The sequence below is a fragment of the Propithecus coquereli genome, unplaced genomic scaffold (assembly GCF_000956105.1).
Source record: "Propithecus coquereli isolate 6110/MARCELLA unplaced genomic scaffold, Pcoq_1.0 Scaffold243, whole genome shotgun sequence".
NCBI classification, from domain to species: domain Eukaryota; kingdom Metazoa; phylum Chordata; class Mammalia; order Primates; family Indriidae; genus Propithecus; species Propithecus coquereli.
Window position 1 is genome coordinate 4,744,348 of NW_012147986.1, and position 21,388 is coordinate 4,765,735.

General features: G+C 38.3%; 1 protein-coding gene across 2 annotated transcripts in view; it reads left to right on the forward strand.

Moving 5' to 3' along the window:
* The window catches only part of CNRIP1 (cannabinoid receptor interacting protein 1), a 29,294-nt gene extending 17,401 nt beyond the window's left edge, over positions 1-11,893 (forward strand). Inside the window, exon 3 of one of the 2 annotated variants that reach the window (XM_012646438.1) lies at positions 2,813-3,812. In XM_012646438.1, the coding sequence (XP_012501892.1) occupies positions 2,813-2,977 (165 nt within the window). In that variant the 3' untranslated portion in view covers positions 2,978-3,812. Of the gene's footprint in view, positions 1-2,812; positions 3,813-11,607 lie in introns of those variants that run through there. The other variant, XM_012646439.1, reaches the window with a different exon arrangement.
* The last annotated feature ends 9,495 nt before the right edge of the window (positions 11,894-21,388 follow it).

Consider the following 21,388-nt stretch of genomic DNA (forward strand, 5'->3'; position numbering starts at 1 on the left):
TGAAGCATGAATGATGATTCATTTCACCATTTAAAAAATTTTGATTATGAAAGTAATATTACAGAACAATCTGAGTAGAAAGATAGGAAAATTCAATTTCTTAGACATTATTTTTCATTTCCTTTTTTGTATGCATCTTATTTTACATATTTGAGCTCATAATGTATATAAACCATTCTGATTCATCTCTTTCCTTTCACATTGTTCTAAGCATTTTCTTGCATCAACAACCCTAAATTCCTTTTTAATGATGATGTAAGTTAATCATATGCCCCATTTTTATATTTTCCTAATGTGGGACACTTACATTGCCTCTGGTATTTAGAAATTTTTACTAAGTTGATAGATGAATAGTATCTATGGAAAAGTTTCTTTCTTTACTAATAACATTACATTTGAATGCTTTTCAGATGTTAGCCATTTTTTCTTTTTAATGAACTGTTCCTGTTTTTTATCCAAATGTTCTTAGTAGTTTTTACTGATTCATGTAATCTTTTATGTTAAGGATATTGACTATTTGGTAATACCTGTAAGTACTTACAGTTTTGGTTTAATGATTTTTCCGATTATAAAAAGTAATCATTAAATTTTAAAAGTACAAAAGAGCACATAGTATTCCATTAGAGTTTCCAATAATAATAAATATAATTTTAATTGGATTAATACTACACATTCTTGATGGTACTCTGCTTAGTTCATGTAACAATATAAAACAATAGAAACATTTTATTAAATATTTTACATTTGAAATTATTACATAGTATTCCATTATAGAGATATGTCATAATTAATTCATGCCTTAAAGATGGACATTTAGTGTTTAATTTTTTAGTACTCTAAACTTTGTGATATTCTTAAGATAAATTATAAGTAGAATTGCTGGATCCAAGTGTACTTGCACCTTTAATGCAAATCAACCTTTCAAAAGGCTATATAATTCAATCCCCATTAGCAGTGTTTAGAATACCTGTTTCCTATAGCTCACTGAAAATGGGATATTTTTATTTTTCTTAATCACCTTGAAGGTATAATTTACACATAATCAATGCACCCATTATAAGCGTATACTTCAATGAGTTTTGACCAACAATGTACATATGTCCATGTAACCACCACCCCAGTCAAGATATAGAATGTTTCTATTACCCCAGAAAGTTCCCTCTTGCACGTTTGCATCAATCCCCTCTTCTCACCCTGGTCCCTGGATAACCATAGATATTTCCTGTTGGTATAGATTATATTCTATCACTATATAGAGTTTTATATAAATAGAGTCATACAATATGTATTCTTTAGGGTCTAGATTCTTTTGCTCAGCATGTCTTTGGGATCCATCCCTGTTGTTGCCTGAATCAGCATGTCCTTGTTTATTTTTGAGCAAAATGCCATTTTATAAATACACCAAAACTGCCTATCACCGGGTGAATGAGTGAACTTTTGGGTTGACTCCAATCTGGGGCTATTGTGAATAAAGCTACTGAATGCGTGTATAGGTCTTTAAGCCAGGACTCCCTAAAAGGAGACACTTCATTTTCATACCTGGGAGGTTTGTGGAGTCTAGGTAATTTACCCACTGTTTCAAGTCAAGCAAATTTCACATAGGAAAGCCCAGATCTTGTTTTGGGATCAAATCAGCAGGATGAGGCAATGGTGCAGGATATAATTTTGCAAGTGTCTTGGAAAGCTATCTGGGAAGCACCTGATCACCCTACTCCTGTATCAGCAAGAAGCATAAGACTCCTATTGCCCATTGCCCTCCCCTCCATGTCTTCTGGCTCCTAACAAGTCTAAGAATCCTGCCAAGTCAGTCCCTGTCCCCTCCCATGACAGGGGAGGGTCAGAGGAGAAAATAACGACAGGCATCATGCTGTTTAATGCCAGATCCCCTAAATAGCTCCAGAAGGCAGTAGCAGGGTTAGTCTACCCCACAGGCCACTTGAGCCTCTGCCCAGTGGCCTCTAGGGTATTTTGTGCCCTCTCCTTGCCTACAGGAGAGAATCGTCCTTATAGCTCAGCAGAGTTCTGTGCAGTGATTTGCAGGCCCTACCTTCTGCAAATAGACTGCAAACTTCTTCAGAGCAAGAATCATGTCTTATACAAATTTTTATGTATGCAAGGTCCATAGTGGATACTCAGATATGATTTTGGATAATGTATAATCTAAGCCTGAGACATGAGCATGGACTCATGACTTAAAAACACTCAATATTTGACAGTTAGGGTAGGGCCTTTAACAATCAAATACTTCCAGGAAAATGTTTTTGGTTACCACTTTGAATGAAATATTTTTCCTTGGAAGTGAAGCTAACGGCAGAAGGGAAATTATATCAAATACAGATATGTTGTACATATGTTATTTTGTACCAGTGTCTTTCAAAGTAGAAGTGAAAAGACAGCCAGTAAACATTATTCCTTCTCTTCCCCAATCCCCCTTCTGTGGCAGGGACCATTTTAGAGCAAGCTATAAAATTCTGAGATTCTAAGAGTGGTTTTTAGAAAATTAAACTTGAAAACCAAGATAAACTTGGGAGTTGTTTTTATTAAAAGCAGTATGATAGCAAATATGCAAATACCACTCATCCAATGGGAATAAGATTTTATGGAGAAGAATGGTTTACAGGTAGCTTTCCAGGAAAATATCTCCCTTAATAAAGGACGGTAGAGCACTAAAGAAAAGACTTCTACGCTTTGCAGACCAAGAGAGTCTTGGCTGGTTATACTGGATTATCTAGGGCTCTGTTGCTAACGTTAGTTCTCATCTATTGCTCACGGCAGAATGAGGTTTTCACTGGGCATGTTTCTCTTCCCTCAGTTCACTGACATTGGGACCTTCGAGACGGTATGGCAAGTCAAGTTCTACAATTACCACAAGCGAGATCACTGCCAGTGGGGAAGCCCCTTCTCTGTCATTGAGTACGAATGCAAGCCCAATGAGACACGCAGTCTGATGTGGGTCAACAAGGAGTCCTTTCTCTGAAGATGGCTCTTTCTCACTTTGCTGGACAATCTCAGAAATCTACTCTTAGATAAACTGGCACAAGCCGTAACCAAGGCACGCCACACCATTGCTGTTTCCCATGTGGTACTGATGACCTACTAGCCCTGATTATTTTGAAAGTGTAATTCCCCTCTGATCCAATATCCCTGACACAAAAGATCGTGGTGTACCACCCCTCAGAATATCCCTTTCTGTATTCTGTGCTGGTGTTCCTGCATCCAACCATTCTCGGTCGTGCTATTATTGACCACTTGTGACTGGAGCTCAGTGGAACTGGTAGGCTTGTCCTATTCTTGAAGGTTCCACGGACTATGTGTTTTGTTTCCAAGTTAAGTGATTCCTCCTTTTTTGTTTAGTGTTCAATTTAAAAATAACAATGTGTATGGGCCCTCCCATGTGTAATATGGTAACATGTAACTTGTGATGTTTGCCAGCTTTTAAAGCAGGCTTTGTGAAAATGTAATACCAACAGCAGCGAATGGGACTCAAATGTGCTTCCTATAAACAGCTCAGCTTTTTCAGGGAAGGATAATGACGGACTAAAAGGACAAATACTTAAAAAGTATAACATATTAAAACTCTTTCAAGTAACTTAAGGTATTGTGCAATGGTCTAGTGGAAATGGGGACAAAGCAATGCTGTGGACCACTATTAAACTGATAGGAGTGGTAGGGTTACCCCGGTGGCAAGCTCCCGTAGTGTTCAAAGATGCTCATTGATGGCATCCCTACATTCTTCTTCACTTGAACTTTGTAAAACTGTGTATCGACCTGTAAGCAACTTTTGATATTTCTTAATAAAGTCATTGAAAATCGTGTCCTTTTTTTTTTTTTTTGGAGACAATCTCGCTCTGTCTCCCTGGCTAGAGGGCAGTGGCATCATCATAGCTCACTGAAAACTCAAACTTCTGGGCTCGAGTGATCTTTCTGCCTCACCCTCCCCGGTTGCTGGGACCACCACGCCCAGCTAATTTTCCTATTTTTTGTAGAGACAGGGTCTCACTCTGGCTCAGGCTGATCTCAAACTCCTGGCCTCAAGAAATCCTCATGCCTTGGCCTCCTAGAGCACTAGGATTATAGGTGTGAGCCACCACGCCCAACCCTGACTTGCATTCTTAATGTGGGCTATCTAGGTGAACCTCTGCTTCAGGCCAGCTCCACTCAGGTCTCTATGTTCCAGGGTGAGGGGGATGTACCTGGAGTAGAATTAGCATGCTTATTCATGGATCAAGTCTGACCATTTAACAGGATTGCTCCAGCCAAGTCTAACAGGGCTAGCACAGGCCCAGGTACTTGGTGGGCAATCAAAAAGTGCTTGTCCCTATCCTCGCTCTATTCCTCCTCCCCCCTCAGTCAGCTATGTAGCTCACTAGTAGAAGAGCATGATGCTACAATAGTGTGTGTACATCAGGGCTGAGATCACCTTGCCTGCTCCCAGGGCACCACAAGGTACCTGGCACAAAGTGTGCACTCCATACAGTGTGAGGATAAATTCCGTAAGAAGGAAAGAAACTTCCTCTTAAAAAGTAACATACTGTTTTCCAACAATATCGTAACATTCACTTGGGCAGCACAAATCCTATTGTGTTGGAAAAAGTTGGGAATTCGTTTTTTTTTTTGCTACCTGTAAACACTTCATGTAAGAATATGCAAGATTAATGAGAATTTTATAGAGTAGGTTTATTGTCTCTGAATAACCAAGAACCGGATTTGGAAGGCTGGCACTCAAAACCCTTTCCTCCTCTGAGTAGCTTACCTGCAATGAGGCTGTGCTGCCACCAGGGAACAGCAATGCCTTGCCTTTGGGCTAATCATAAACGATGTTAAAGGAGAGCAGAATGTTTCTCAATTAGCTTGTTTTTCAAAAATGTCTATCACAACTGCTAAACATAAGCACTAACCCGTTCCTAATTACTATGTTTTAAAAAAAACAACACTCAATTATTTGAACAGACATTGGGATATTTAAAACATTGGATTTACTACAGAGGCTTCAATTTTCTTCCAGAATATCCAATAGAAATGCAGAGAAATTAGAAGGGTTAAAAAAAAAAAGTGAGACCTACACATTTTAATCTCTTTAAACATTTGGTTAGTAAATATTTTCATTTGTGGAACAAGAGGTTTCAAGTCAGTGACTCATCTATCGGAGACTTCGCATTTGTTTGGTGGGGGGTAGCAATATCACAGCCTTTGCAATATTCTACACTTTTTTTTTTAACAAGAGGCTTCATTTAGAGCTTAAAATGAGTGAAGGCAGGCCTGGAGGAAATGTGGCCTGGTGTCACTGCACACGCCCTCCCACAGACGAGCGGGAAGACGAGCCCTGGCTGGGAAGCCGGTGTGCATGGGTCCCACTAACACCGGTTGAGCCTAAGTGATCCCTTCACCTTTCTCTGTCTCCGTTTGTATGTCTCTAACACAAGGAGTTAGACTATGGAAATTCTAAAACCTTTTAAGATTTATGGTTTTACCTCTTTTTTATACTCCTTTAAAAAAAAGTGTGTACGTTTGTGTGTGTGTGTGTGTGCATGTGTGCATGTTCCTTGGGGCCAGAGGTGCGGTTGAATCAAGGGAGGTGGGAAGGAGATGGAGATGAAGTAACAGAAAATCTTAACAGCTAATCTGCCATGTTAAGTGATCTCTCCTGGCATATACTGTTCTACTTAGGACTGGACTCAAGCCCAGCCTCTCTGGCTACTTCTCACATAGCTCTCCTCCTACTCCAAAATTTGAGTGCTCAGCTATATCAAGCTGCTGAGTTGTAACTTTGCCCCTCAGCCATCTGGAAGGGCTATTTTTATACTAGTTGTAGCCACATCTCTCTACTTCCAAGCATCAGATGGCTACCCAGAAGCTGGAGGAACTAGGCCATCCTTCCAATTATGATGGTGACTAAAACACTTTTGAACAGGTGGAAGAATAGAAATGCCTTGAGTTTATATTTTGTGACACCTCGCTTATTGAGAAGTCACTTATCCAGTCATCTAAACTATCTGGATCACAGTTGAGAACAGAAAACAGGCCAAAAAATAAAGATCCCTGTCACAGATGTCACAAAGTCCATTCACTAAAAGCTTGGGTCTTCTCTCAAGGCCTCATAACTCCTACTTTAGACACAGTTCTAACATGTGGGGTAATTGGGTTTCTGGCCCTTAGAAAATTAGAAGCAGAACAATTAGAGGAAATAAGACAATTTGTAGAGGTAAATATACTGACAATAATTTTTTTCAGAGACTGAGGACAAAGAAAAATGTAAAAAGCAGACAAAGTAAGTCAAAAGTATAATAGATAGGGACATCCCTATACTGCAGGTACACAATCCTGTACTAAACCACCGTAGCTTCCATAGATATCAAATAAAAATTGATATACATAATAATGGCCTTGATTCATTTAGGAAGATGGTCTATTTTCTTCAGCAATGTATCATGGTTCAGTGTTTAAGAATTCAGATTCTGGAGCCAAAAGACCTCAATTCAAATCCTAGCTCAGCTGCTTATTAGCTGTGTGATCATAGGCAAGTCACTTAATATCTTTGGGCCTCGATTTTTTTTCATTTGGAAAATGGAGAGAATGATAGTATTTACCTCATAGAATAGCTGTGAGGATTAAATAAGATAACATATATTAAACCTTTAGAACAGTGCCTGGCATGTAACACCATCATTTGGTACATTTTGTTTAAAAAGAAAGGGAGGAATAAATTTTCAAACAAAATTATTTAAAATGCCAAGAGGAAAATCTGAAAGTGTTTAAAGGAATAAAACTCATTTTCCTAAAATATTCCATGCATGGATTTGAAATACTAGCCAAAGATTATACTCTATTTGTATATCAAAAAAGGATGCATGCAGACATAACATTTTTAATTATTTAAAAATAGTTTAAAGTAGTATATTTTAAGATATGCTAGGAAAAGACTTTCTCTGCAAACAGGCTTCATAAAGTCTCTTTTATAAAGACCCCATTTTGAATAATATGCAAACATCAGGACAGAATCAGAAAACTTAAGATTTGGTAAAGATCAAAAATGATGTCAACATTTCTGGAAGGGCTCCATTTAACAGAGGAAAAATGTCTCAGATGTTGAAAAATAAGGCTTAAGTCTAAACAGCTCATTTTAGAAGGAACTATTTGATCTTTGGTTTTCTCACTTACGAAATGGTGATAATAATATCCACTTCACGAAGTGTGTTAGAATTAAATGATATGTCGTGTGTAATGGTCCTTGTTTTTCTTCTCCCCATCATCTGCCTCTTGACAAATGCATTTCATTTAAAAATCACATCATTACGTGCCCGCCCACACTTCTGCCGTGTTTGTTTTTATAAGCTGGTGGTTTTGCCTTAATCCGTTTGCAGCCTCGTGGATCACTTGCCTTTCCCAAAGAAAATTACTGTGAACATTAAAAATATATATATGACTTAAAAATTGTTGCCAATAAACAGAAGTGTTCCGTTTCTAGAGACTCATTTGCCTATAGCACCGTATACAGCAAATTACTTGCAGTCTTTCCTCTTTGAAGTCATATTCCTGTTAGAGCACTAGATAAGACTAATTAAAATTTTTCCTTAGCAAGTAGGGTATTCCATTCCCCACGTGCTAACAAATGAAAAATGCAATACTATTTGTGGTCCTATGCTGGTACTTTAACAGGCATTCTCGTCTCTGGCCACAGTGAATTTCTCTTTCTCCTGCAGATACACCAAGCCTGCGCCGTTTCCTTGCCACTGCACAGCCTGTTCCCTCTGCTTGGAATGCCCTACTCCATTTTCTACCTAGCAAACGCCTTCAAGTGCCAGCTTAAATGTCACCTCAGCTATGATGTCTTTCCTGACTCTGCTGAAATGTTGAGTCAAGAATAATTTTGAAATACTGTTTATTCAAATGTTTTATTTCATTACCCCGTTTCTGAAAAGCTTCCCCATCCTCTATCTAACTTCTGCTTTTCTTAAGTTCTCTGGACAGCTTCCACATCTTCTTACTGACTCAGTGAAAATGAGCTGACTCAATAAAAAGGTGATGAGATTCTAGAAAGAGCTGGCTAGCTGGCAGGCTGGCTGAAAAGCCAGCCAGCAAGAAGTTTGAAATATATTAGCCTTTAGCGGGTAAGTTCTCTCCTGCTCCCTTTCAAGGAGACTAAACACAGGAAAGTAGATGAGAAAGAAAAAGTTTCTGGATTCTCTTACTGATGCTGCTTGCCATGAATTTGTCTTGTTAGTATTATTAATGATGATGGTACTAAGGTATGTCATTCTTTGAAGGAGTTTATGTAGTTGTTTATTTTCGTCAGGGCAATCACTTGTGCTGCTTACCCAATGTTGTCAGTCCTCCCCCAGCTGATACGATTTGACCTCCATGGCCTCAGGGGCGGGGTGGCCATGTGCGAGTAGCTCTAGCCAATGGAGTATGAGCAGAAGTGACATATGTCACTTCCAGGCTGAAACATCCTACACTCTGTGCAATACCCAGCAGAGCTCTTTCCCTTTGCCATGGCCACCAGCCACTTGCAAGATGATCCATCATCCTGGGTCCCAGAATGAGAAAACGTGGAGGGGAACACTAGCTAACCGTTGCTGGACCTGAGAAATAAACTTTTCTCTCAACATTTTATTGTAAAAAATGTTGAAATATACAGAAAAGTTGAAAGACCCACACCACATACGCATTACCTGGATTTCACAATTAACATGTTGCTATATTTGCTTTGTACCTTACCTATCCCTCTATGCTGCATCAATCCATTTTTTTTTTTTTTTTTTTGGATGAACAAGAAACTCTTGTAAACCATTAGTAAGATTTCTGGCTTGTTCATTACTGCAGCATAACTTTGCCTTGCCTTTCCTGATCCCCAACATCTGGGCAAGCTAGCTACTCAGACCAGCTACTCTCCTCTCTTGCTGAGAACTGTACAGTGGAAAGACTCCAAAAAGAAAAAAGTAACTATTTGACGTTAGTTCTAAGAAACCGTTTCTGGCCAGGGAAAGTTAAAAGTCATGGGATGGACTAGGAGAAGGGTTAAACCATCTTTTTTTCCTCTCATGATCTTAAAAAAATGAGATAAACTCTGAACTGCTTTGGGTGAGGCTCTATTTGGAGGTAGAGAGATAATTGAATGGGGAAAAAAGGGAAAATTAGCATTTATTGAGTGTACCTGTTGGAAAATTAGCATTTATTGAGCACCTGTTGGATACACTACCTCATTAAATCCTCAAAACCACCCTACAAAGTATATATGTTAAAATGAGGATATTAGACTAGAGAGGTTAGGCTACTTGCCCGAGGTCACATAGTTAATGTGAGTAGAAGGGGCTGAATGAAAGCCCACATCAGCATGACTCCAACACGCTTACCCTCCTCTGTAAGTCTACAAATCCTTGGTCTCCGCCAGCCCCAGAAGCTGATGTTTCCTCCCACTAAAATGACTATTCCCAAAGAGACCACGACACAAGAGGTAACAGTGGTGTTAGTGGTAACCTACTTCCTTGCTTGAGTAGAATTTGAAATGTCAAAATTATTTGACGAGAATATTTTTTGAAGTACAGAAAAGAAAACCCACTAAACATAGGAGCATTGAGAATTTCCCAAAGCTGAAACAACTGGCTTTTCCTTTGCCTTTATCAGACAGTCACTTTCTCTGACAAAAACATATATTTTAAAATACTAATATTTGGGGGTTTTTTTCTAACTCAAAACCCAGGTGGAATCTTGACCTATTCTTTAGGCTTGTGTTTTGGTATTAAGTCGATCTACATCTGTGTGAATGTGTTTGTGTGTGTGTGTGTGTGTGTGTGTGTGTGTGTAGGGTCCTTAGTTTTCCCAAATCTAGATGGTTACACCTTGAAATTTCATTCATATGCCCACACCAAGAGTTTATTTTCAGAAGTTTCATGGCTATAGCATAATGACTTTGGATTCATATTAGTTAGATCCAAAAGAATGGGTATGATGGATATAACCTTTAATCATCAGATTCTCACTCAGGATAGAGATTTTTTCCTGAGCTAGATAGCACTTGCTTGCCTGAGTAGGAGCGAATAGCTAACCAAATTTGCCTGGGAGGACCACCTAAGCACCCATATAGGGCTGGAGTCATGGGAATTTGTCCTCATCCTAGAGAAGTAATCCAACCCTGAATGACGAATTCCTTCAAATAACCAAACACAGATTACCTTTATTTTCTATAGATTTTAACCTTTCCCCTAGAGATTTTAATGTGATTAAGACCTTAAAATAAAGCTTGAGTAAAGTCAAAGGGACATCACAAGGGAGTTTTCTGGGGTGTTGGAACTGTTCTGTGTCCTGATAATGGTGGTGGTTGCATGAATCTATAGATGTATTAAAACTCAGAGCTGCACACACACACACATGCACAGACACACAGTTAATTTTATTGTATGTTTATTTAAAAACAAACAAACATGGAGACACTAATGCAAAGTAGCCCATGAGGCAAGAAATCAGGCTGTGACAGTCAGACCATCTCTACAAAGCATCGGGAAATATTCCCAGGGGGCTAGACCACTGACCAGATTTCCCAAGCGGTGGCTGCCAGTGTGGTTCCCTCCTCTTTCCCTCAGATGGTCTGCTTCAAATGTGTGTGTGTCTTGCTTTGGCCCTGCGGTGGTGTCTTCTTCAAGTCTCGAGTCATGGAGCTGAAAATTGAGGATGCTGAAAAGACCGTGATTGAGAAGGCAGAACCTAGCAAATGTAGAGTCAGAGAAGTACTTGAATCAGAAACTGAGCTAACCTCATTGGCTCTGAGGACAAATATGAGAAATCAGAGTCTGTAGGAATATGCAAAATTAAGAGCTGACAAGGCGTTCACCGGAAGGTACATCACAGGAAAGAGGAGTCAGGGTGACTCCAGGCAGATCCAGGCAGCTAAGGTTGGAGCCCCTGGACCTCTGGGAGACTTAGTGCTCTGCACCTAGTGAATATCTGCTGCTTAAAGGTTGTACCTTCTGAATAAGAGCCTAATTCATGTTTACCATCGTCGCTGCAAAATCCCTTAGATTAATTATATAGAGGTTTTGCTTGGGCCAATGTGATCCTTGGCAGTTCTGCATCGTCTAGAACCTGTGAATCTTTTTGGAACTTATCTATCTTGGGAGGGAAACTGTCTGAGCAGACTTGAAGGCAGGGGTGGGAGCCACCTGCTGAAGACAATAATGAGCATTTGGCAGGGTGGGTGGGGAAAATGAGACAGCGCAGAGGGGAGGGGGCTGGGAGGATCCCACCCTCGCTCCTGCCTGCATCTGCTGCCCGGGAAGCTACTCTTGAGCAATGCCTCCCTAACGAGTTGGCGTGAACTTGTGCTTGTTCCTCCCTCAGGGAGAGAGGGAAGACAGGCTTAAAGCTGCTAAAATGCTTGGAGAACATCCAAAGAGAAGCTTGACACAAATGCAACGTCTTAATGAAAACAGCTTGGGCCTGGCTAAATAGTGACTATTCCAACAAAACAAACATATGGGAGTTGACGACAATTGTCCTTAAAAAGAAACAGTCCAGCCCTCTGAACCAGAACTTGATGCTTCTTTATAGTCTTCACGGAATTCGCTTCACTGTGGTTTTCTCAAACTTAGGCTGGTGTCTATTTATTCTCAGGAGCGCCGAGAACAACCACCTCCAGGGATCTCTTACGGGCATAAGCGCATTCTTCAATGTATGCCATCTCGAGGAACGAATGTTCTTTGCCTTTCTTTTCAAATGATTTGCTTTGCATTCTAGGGAAGGGCTTCTCACAGGCCATTACGGGGAGTGCTTGTTAAAGTGTGGATTCCTGAGCTCTACCTTTTTAGACCTGCTAAATCAAGTGGACTAAGAGTAAATCCAAAGCATCCGCATTTTAATAAGCACGTTAGGTGATTCTTGTCACATTAAAGTTTGGAAAGCATTGCCCTAGAGTTTACTCACTATAGTCCTTCTTTTTAATGTTCATTTATTCATTCGAAAAGCATTTATGTGCCAGGTATCCCAGGGGCTGGGGGTGGTGATAGAAGTGCGATGAAAAGTAATCAAGTTGCTCATGACCAAATAATTACACTACTGAGATAAGTGCTGTACTAGAAGAGGAGATAAAATACATGAAAGCAGAGAGGCGGAGCCTGTGGGAGTTGGAGGCAGCTTCATAGATGGTATTTGGGATGCATCTTAAGGATCGAGTAGAACCTAATGTAGAGGACCATAGAGAAAGCCACTGCAGGTGTGGAGAAGGTCCTGCTGCGTATAGGTCTGCCAAGGAAGAAGAGATTCTGCGTGGCTAGAGCAGAGGGAGAAAGGACACGGGTTGGGGCCAGACTACAAGGAGCCTTGTACACATGCTAAGCTGTTTAGGCTTAGTTCTACAGAAAGTAGGAACTAGAAGAATTTTTTAAACATAAAATAACAGAACGATATTTGTGTTATAGAGCAATCTTCCCAGCAGCAGTTTGGAGGCAGGGAGATGAGAACAGAGGCTTTTGCACTGGTGAGGGGTGAGGAAGTTAAGTGAGAACCAGGGCAGTGGGGGCAGAGGTCGCTGAGGTGAGTAGCAGACTGTGAGAGCGCAGGAGGGAAGGGGGAGAAGGCAGTCTGGCCACCCACGATAAAGACCAGTCTGAGTCAAGGACTCAATAGTCACATAACTCCTCAGCTCAGAATTTCAAAGCGGACCTGACGTTTGAGCTTGTAAGCAAATCCTGTCTGGGCCCATTAGCAATCATTTCTACTGTGTTAGGAAACAGGTATAAAGATATTCATTAGTGAAAAACATAACCCCCATAAAACGTATGATTAAATGATTCCATTTATGTTTTTAAAAGCTAAGTGCGGCAGGAAAGAGAGAGAATGGGGGAGAGAGAGAGGTTGAAATTTGAGGAAACGCATGAGAAAGGCAGGGTTACTATTAAAAAGGAAGAAGAGTAGAGTTGAGAGAGATTGGAATTGAAGGACAAGAGTAATTTACTCTGAATTCCTGTGCATTTTTCAATTGTTTTTAACAATGAGTTTTATTGATGTATTGCTTTTATAATTTTTAAAGCAATTTTAAAATTACACATCTTCTTGGCTGCCACTAGGTGGTACTAGTGGCAGGACAGATCGGATGGCTTTAAGCTTCCCATGTTCATCCATGACACCTGCATGTGCATCTAATTTTAGACACCTGCGTGTGGGCCTAACTTCTTAACTTTATAGAGTGAAACAAATGCCTTTGTCAATTACTATTGACGTGTGTCTTCAGAGGTTAGGGATCACGGCCCCCAGACTTTTCTTCACCCTTAGATATAAGACACAGGATTTTCTATTTAATTTGTACCAAAACACAAGTAGAAAAGTTTCTTTCTGCATCAATCTAAGTTGCACACAGTTTGGTTCACATATATCCAGATTTATCTCAAGATTTCCACTTTACAATGATATTCCTAAGCCAAATCTTAATCAGATGTGTAAAAATAACGGACTGTTACGATGGCACTCTTCACCTGAGCATCCCTAATTCCAAGACTAGCCTTTTCTTTCCAACCACTTACCCTTAATTCTCTTAGACTGTCATGTCTTTCATCATCTCGACTGACACGGCAGGAGACTGGAGTGTTATCACTTATCTTCTTTCTACACATGTGCATGTTTGTTGTAATCCATGACAACGAAGCATTTGTGACTTCACTTCTGAGGGTTTTCCTGTTTTAGTCAGGGCTTATCACCTCTCATATCATGGAATGGTCCGAACTAGCTGCTGTGTTGTCCTTTGTCCTAGAGCAACACTTCATTCCAAAGCAAAGTGCCTGAGATTCCCAATCCTAGAGTTAGCATAGCCCTAGGAGGAACACAGTGAAACACTTCCATGCTTTCTTTGGTATACCCACAAGCCTAGTCTGGCACACACAAAGAACTCAGTCCCAAAGGGTGCAAAGCCAAGATGTGTCTGCAGTGGCTCTGACTTGGCTAAGACATGCCCCTGGCTGTAATCCTTACTGAACATGACTGGATTCTTCGCCCTCTTACTCCCAACCCCCACGCCTCTAGCAGGGGCAGTTTGCTGAGTCAGTCTTTGGATAGAATCCAGGAAGAAACTGACCAAGGTTATAGAGTTTTACTTGACACTCCCTGATGGTTAGTTGAGACACCAATAAATACTGAAAACAGAGTTAGAAACATCCCATACAAAGGATATTAGATATTAAATGGATATCAGCCACTATTCATCATTAATAATAATGAAGACTACTGTCTATTTGAACTCTTGCTATTTGCCAAGGCCTGTGCTAAGTTCTTTATATATTTCATCTTGTTTGATTTCCTCAATCACCCTGTGAAAGTAGCATTATTGCTCCCATTCTACAGATGTGAAAACAAAGTCTTGGAAAGGTTCAAGAGACAGGGTCAGGTTTATCTATTTTCAATGCTTTTCTTCTTAATTCCTATCTTATTTTCAAGACAGTTAAGGACTCTGATTGCTCAGAGTTCTTCTCACACCCTCTTTAATAGACTACTGAGGACTTTGGCTTTTTCTCCTCCTTACCACTTAGTTCACTATCCTTTTCAAAGGGGAGAGACAAGGTCAAGGCAAAAAAGTAGACGTAAATTTCTCCATATGCTTTGTACTCACATTCAGACTCAGTTATACATTTCTTTAAATGAAAGAATCATGCTTTTTGATTACCCTTTGTCTCCCTTCAGCACCTCCCGTGATGTTCCACCCGCTACTTCAGTGGCTGGCTGGCCCCTTGTTACAATTTGGGGTCCAAAAGGTGAGTGATGGGATACAAGTCCAAGTTTATGTTTTTCGGTGGGTCAGATTATTTTGAACATCTGTTTCCCCTTACCATGAATCCCTGAAAATCAAAGTAAATTGATCCCCAAGTCGAAATATTATTTTGTTAGATAAATCTAATTTTATTAGGTGAGTCAAATTTTATTGTTTTAAGAAAAATTAATCAAGTGTGTTTGGTTGAAAGTAGTAAACAAGAATAAACCTATCAACCTTCTCTTACCTAGGAACTATGAGCTGGAACTTGTTTTCATGATATAATTAGGCAGGGACTACTGTGACTTAATTTAAAAGCCTGATTTATAATCATATTTTTTTTCAAAACAATTTTTTTTTTCCTCTGCTACCCCTAGATGAACCTGGCTTTGCTTCTCCAAATTCAATGATGTCAGGTCAGCAGGGAGAAAATTCAAGACTGTGCAATTCCCATCAGCTATTAGCTAGGGAGATCTTTTCATCCCCAAGGTCTAAGTTCAATTCTAAAGGGCATGTTTTCTTTTCAACATATGTGGTTATCTCCCACTAACAGTAATATGTGTTACACACGAACGTGCGGAAGACTCTATACCCCTAAGATTTGTCCAACCATGAATTTTATGAGGCCAAAGTAAACACAAGCTCCTTGGCACCATCCCCCTCCACGTTAGGATAAACATTGGTACCTGGACAAGACTGTAAATGATGAAACGCCAACTCGTGTTGCTTCTGCATATGTCCTCTAAAGTATGTGGCTTTTAAAAATGGGCTCCTTTCATCTCTGTTCAATGCTTGGCCTGGCAAGCCATTGTAACCTTGACAGGAAAGTGAAGAGACACTTCTAAACAATTTTTTTCCTGCCCAGATGTCATACAACTGGTGCCAATGAGTGAGACATGCCTGGTACCAATGTCCTGGTCTGAAATGCTTGCATATATGCCCAGCATTAACATTCTAGTCTGAAATGCTTGCATCCTACTCTACCTCCTGTTGGTTTGATCAGTATCAAATACTCTGATATCATGAAATGAAAAACAGGTGTGAAAAAAAAGACTGGAATATGAGGAACAAACTGTTCAAGACAAGACAACCAGTTTTAGAGGGCTGGCTCCACTTCCCTGAGAGGTGTGTACCAACGCCAAATAAGCTGAAGTGAGAGGCAGCCTTGTTTGTATAGTACTTAATAGGCCCCAGAGGGAAAAGAACAGCCGAGTGAAACCATCTTGCCTAATTTTTTTCTAGAATCCTTATTTCATGTAACTAGCGATTTAGAAAGGTCTCTAAAATGTGACGATTGTACCAACACTAATCTGCCAAGACTCTTAAAATGTATTTTAACGGTTTGAATCCTTTTGTACATATAGCTATCGGTAGCAGCAATAGCATTTAGCATGTATTTAAATTCAGTAATTTCTGCATATGAAGGACTTTACTGACACTTATAAATTCTTCCCCTGAAAAAGGAGTGGAAAATAATATGATTAATAGTAAGATGAAGACTCTTTCATTTCTTTCAAACTTATTTTTTTTTTGGAACATAAACAAGTCACCCCCTTCTTTGCTAGTATTAACCTACAAAACACAAAAAGTCAATGTGTAGTTACCTTTTCAATACTGTTGGCCTCAATTCCTGGCTCAGGAAATAATATAAAGCAGTTCAGCTGGTTTTGTCTTGTTTGAGAAACTAAAATTAAAATCTCAGGCGTTATTTAACTTTGACCTAGAAACAGGAAAGAATGTGGTCTATCAGAAATAGTCATACAGACAGCTTTCCAAATGTGTGGACCTTTTAAACTTAGTACCAATCTTAAAAACAAAAACAAAAACAAAAATAGTTCTTTAAAAAACTGAAGTGTTTTTTTTTTTTTTTGGTCTTTCTCTAGTTGCAACTGGAAACTTTAGGTTTTATTCTCATCTTTCAGCTATTGGCATGTCATAATCTACTCTAGGGAATGGCTGTCTAAATTACTATATCCATAAATATTCTAGTGGAAAAACACTTGCAAGGCTCATTTTCAGAAGTGCACTGCAGTACCTTGAAGTTGCAACCTATCTTGTAAGACCAAATTCAATTCTATTTTTCTGTATTATAGTCAACAATTTCAAGGTGTTATTTTATATATCACAACTCCAAAAGTATGACAAAAAAGAACTTATGTAGATGCTAAATAAACCAGTATTGCAATTATTATGGAAAAAACTACCCAATAATGGTGAATTCTCTTTTTCTCACTACCCAATGCTGGTAGTCAAACAGCCTCTAGCATTTATTCTTGTCTAGGAAAAGTGATGCTTTAGAAAACAAAATTTGGACAAATGTATGTTATGCTGGCTCTTGACACATTCAATCTCTTTCTGTTTTTTTTTTTTTTCAATTTTCTTTTTCTTTTAGTAGGTTTAAGGGGTAGAAGTTGAATTCTGTTACATGTATATATTGTATAGTGGTGGAATCTGTTTTTTTTAAAATTATAAATCATACCCCAGTTGTTAAATTTTTAGTTTTTTTGAAGAAATAGCACTAAGTGTTTATTTGTTAAAGTTAACTGAGTCGAAGTCAACATAGCTAATTCTGGTTCGTTTCTGAGATTCTTCTAATTGCAAATTACTTGATTAAATGAGCAGATATGTTATATTAAGTGAATGCCTGAGTGAGTAAAGTTGTTTATACATTGTGTTATCCATTATACAACGTTCTGTACTAGTCACTGGTCGATCTATGACTGGGAAGAGTATTGTGTTTCAGCCAGTAAGTCCTTACTGAGTGCCCTCTCTATACTGAGGAGGTAGGACAGGAGAGAAGATCACAAAATAATTCCTGGATTACCTTACCCATTACAACTGTTGGGAAAAAATACAAAAGTAAAACGACAATATAGTAAACCACTTATCTGCTTGAGGGAAAAATCTGTTTTATTTTCCTTGTTGCTTTCAGTCTTCTTGTTCTTATTAAATTTCATTTTTAATACACCTATAAGAACAATTCCAAGCTCACTAAGTGTAGTTCTAACAGATGGATGTGTTAGCATTACCCACAAATTATTTGTGACTGCAGGTCCTAGAAACAAATACCTAACATTTTGGGGCATCTTGATAGTACATATAATCCACTCCGCCTCATATATCAATCTAAAGGGAAGCAGAAATTGTTTTTATACATGAGGAATGAGACTCTCCTTAAGTTATAAACACACAGGGCTCAGATTTCAACCTATTGGGTTCCCTTTTCTGGCTCAGCGGCTTCTCCCACACATCCCCAGGATGAGTTGCTTGGTCTCTTGGACTCCTCCTCTCTCTGCCTGTTCAAAGGAGAGGGAAGGTAATAATGCTTTTACCACAGGGATGTTGGTAAAATTAATTAGTATTTATTATGTGCTCCATCAACATCTTCTGGTGATATAAAACTTCAGATTTATATGGCACTTGATTATTGCTTAAAATTTTGAAAACAGTTCTTGGCTTTTCAACTCAGGCAAAAAATATAACAAATCTTTATACTTCAAACAGTAGGATTAAGAGTAGGAGTGTTTTGGCTTTTTCTAAGAACAATTATTTTCCTGGAGTGAAAATAGAAGCAGGTTGCAAAACCTTATTTCCTCAGCTTTAGACTATGAATACAGTAGCTTTAATTTATAGTTGATAAAGCCAAACAAAGAAAGTTTTATAAAAGCCATTTTAATGACTTCTTCTGCCATCTTTGGTAGTGTTTTAAACTACTTACAATTGAAGGGAAATTGGTTCATCTATTTTACAATTATTTAATTCTAGCACTTGAAAGAAACCCAAGAAATCATTTAGTTGAACACCCCTGCCTGCAATAATAGTACTGAGCACCTGCTCTGCAAAGCACCATTCTCATTTCATAGATGAGGAAATCAAGGCTCAGTGAGCTTAAGTAACAACAGAGAATCAAGCCCCAACATCCATTTTCTACCCACCACCTTAAACAGACACCTCCAAGAAATTATACCTAAAGCTGCCCTGTACAGGGCTTTATCCTTATGCTCTCTCTCTCTCTGAACTTAAAAATTCAACCAAGGTATTCTAATGGAACTTCACTTCTATCCCCAGAGAGCTCATGCACACCCCCAAATCATCGGTTAAAAGTTATTTTGAAGGATAGGTAGTTTAAGATCAATCTTAAAAGATGCTTCTATAAATTTTTATTGATGAAACAAAAGCTACACATAGTCTTTCTTGAGAATTGACTTAGTTTACTCAGTTTTAGTGATTTTATATCAAATTAGCATGCATGCTATATTGTCCGAGCCTTTTCAACTTTGTACTGAAGTATGTAGTTCCCCCTTATCCATAGGGGATACATTCCAAGACCCACCACAGATGCCTGAAACTGCATATAGTAGTGGACCCTACATATACTATGTTTTTTCCTATATAGACATACCTATGATAAAGTTTAATTTATAAATTAGGTAGAGTAAGAAATTTACAGCAATAACCAATAATAAAATAGAACAATTATAACAATATACTACAATAAAAGTTATATAAATATGGTCACTCTCTTTCTCTCTCTTTCTCATTCTCTTTCTCAAAATATCTCATTGTCCTGTACCTAGGGTAACTGAAACCATGGAAAGCAAAACCATAGATAAGGGGGATTTCTGTACGTACAAAAATGAAGTACACTTACTCTTTGAAATGTCTAAAATCCATCCCATCTTCATCTTGTAATGAGACAAGTATATATCATTGCCATTTCACATCTCAGAGGAATGTGCTATGTGTAGTAAAGAACTCTAATAATGTATAAATTAGCTTATAACCTAAGAGTGCTTTAAAAGCTTAAGCTCAATATTTAAAGTATTATTGGTAAGCTATATTATAATTGTGATTATCATTTTAAATGATATCTTTTTGTATGCTTTTGGGAAGCAGGCAAGAAAAAATAAAGGTGATTTAAAAATTTTTGTAGGCACCTCTGTATACTATTATTGTTTTAACAGCGATTATAACCCACACATTGTATGGATGTGAATAAAAGTTTGTTCATACAATTTATCTCCACATACATTGTATAAATCATCATTGTTGCCTATTAGTGAAACAATACAGTCTTAAAGTCCAGAAGGACACAAGAACTTGAATAGCAATTCAGAGAAGTCTATCTCAAGTTGATATCCACCTTTGTCCTTTAATTTTCACTCATATTCCTCTGTTTAACATTCACTGACAATTAAATGGATGGAGAGACCTTCTCCAACTCACAACACTATTGTAAGCTGGTCAATATCAGAGCCCCAACAACAGAGATTCTACTTGCTGTTGAACTGGGAACACATAATTTATTGAAACATTCTCCCTGAACATAAATTTTTTTTTTAGTTGTAGCTCGTTGCACTACTATCATCTCTAGATGGTGAATCCTCTCAGCCTTACCTTTAAATTGAGTACAAGGACATAGGCCACTAAGTATCCTGCTCTATGCCAAGACTCTAATTAAACAAAAACAAAACAGCCGTTCCTCATGTGCCTTGAAAATTGACTTGGACTTAATTCCTTTCCTCAGTGTCTATTGTAGCAGGTACAAGAGCTGAGCAGCCTTCTGGGGACCATGTCCCTGTGGTGCAGCTCCCTCCTGATCATGTGACTCTGGCACCATCAGCAGAAAACACCCTGAGAAGATTCCTTGGAGACTGAATTTAGTGCTTTTGTCTGCCGAGTGAAAAACATAATTGTTCTCTATTAATTCCCTTAGGATTTTTCCCTGGGGAGTAACATATAACACTAAACTGACCCAACTGAAGAACAAGTTAGCTAGATGAGAAAGAAAAACAATGTTTCATAACCTTACTGACTTTGCAACCTCATTAATTTGAGTTTAATTTGCTATCAGAAGTTGATTAGTTACATTCTTTCAGGGTTGATTCCCATTTTTACTATTATAGCACTGAATTCTGGCTGCAAGCTTTGAGGAAAAAATCATATGTTTAAAGAGTATTAAATATAAATGTAGGCATTAGAAAAATAATAAAAACTTTCTTATCTAAGAGCTTCATTGAGAGTAATTGAGAGTAACTTGTTATGAAATTTACTATAATGCAATATAATGATTATTAAATCACTTGATTTTCTAACTTTTTTTCTTTAGAGTTGAAATTTTTAGACTGTTTCAGATCTAAAAAGTGTTTATTTACGTGGAAATATTTTTAAAGGTCTTTATTTTATAAACATTATATGGTCCCGAACTGAAACAAAAAAAAAGTACAAACCACCAATTACAAAAAAACCTTTATAATGGTAAAAGGTGGAGAGAAATTAGAACTAATCCAATGATCATATATTTTTCCTGTTAAATCAGACAGAGCAATTCTAGGTCATCAGATAAAAAGCTATTTCAATTTCCCTTACAAATGCAGGCTAATACTTTCACAATTTCCATGGTAAGAAAGTGTTTTAAGGTATCAGATATTAATAATAAAGAATGAAGGGTCACTGGTCATTACCTACATGGAAACATTGTATTTTTGGTACAATAAAACTCAAACCCTACATTTATAAGCTAAAAATAAGTAAACAGAAGGTTTGCATGAACCTATTTCAGAGATGAAGTCTCTTGACTAATTTGAAAGTATTGGTCTCCCCACTCCCTCACATATTCACTAGATTTCTTTAACTTATCTAGTTACATAACTGATTCTG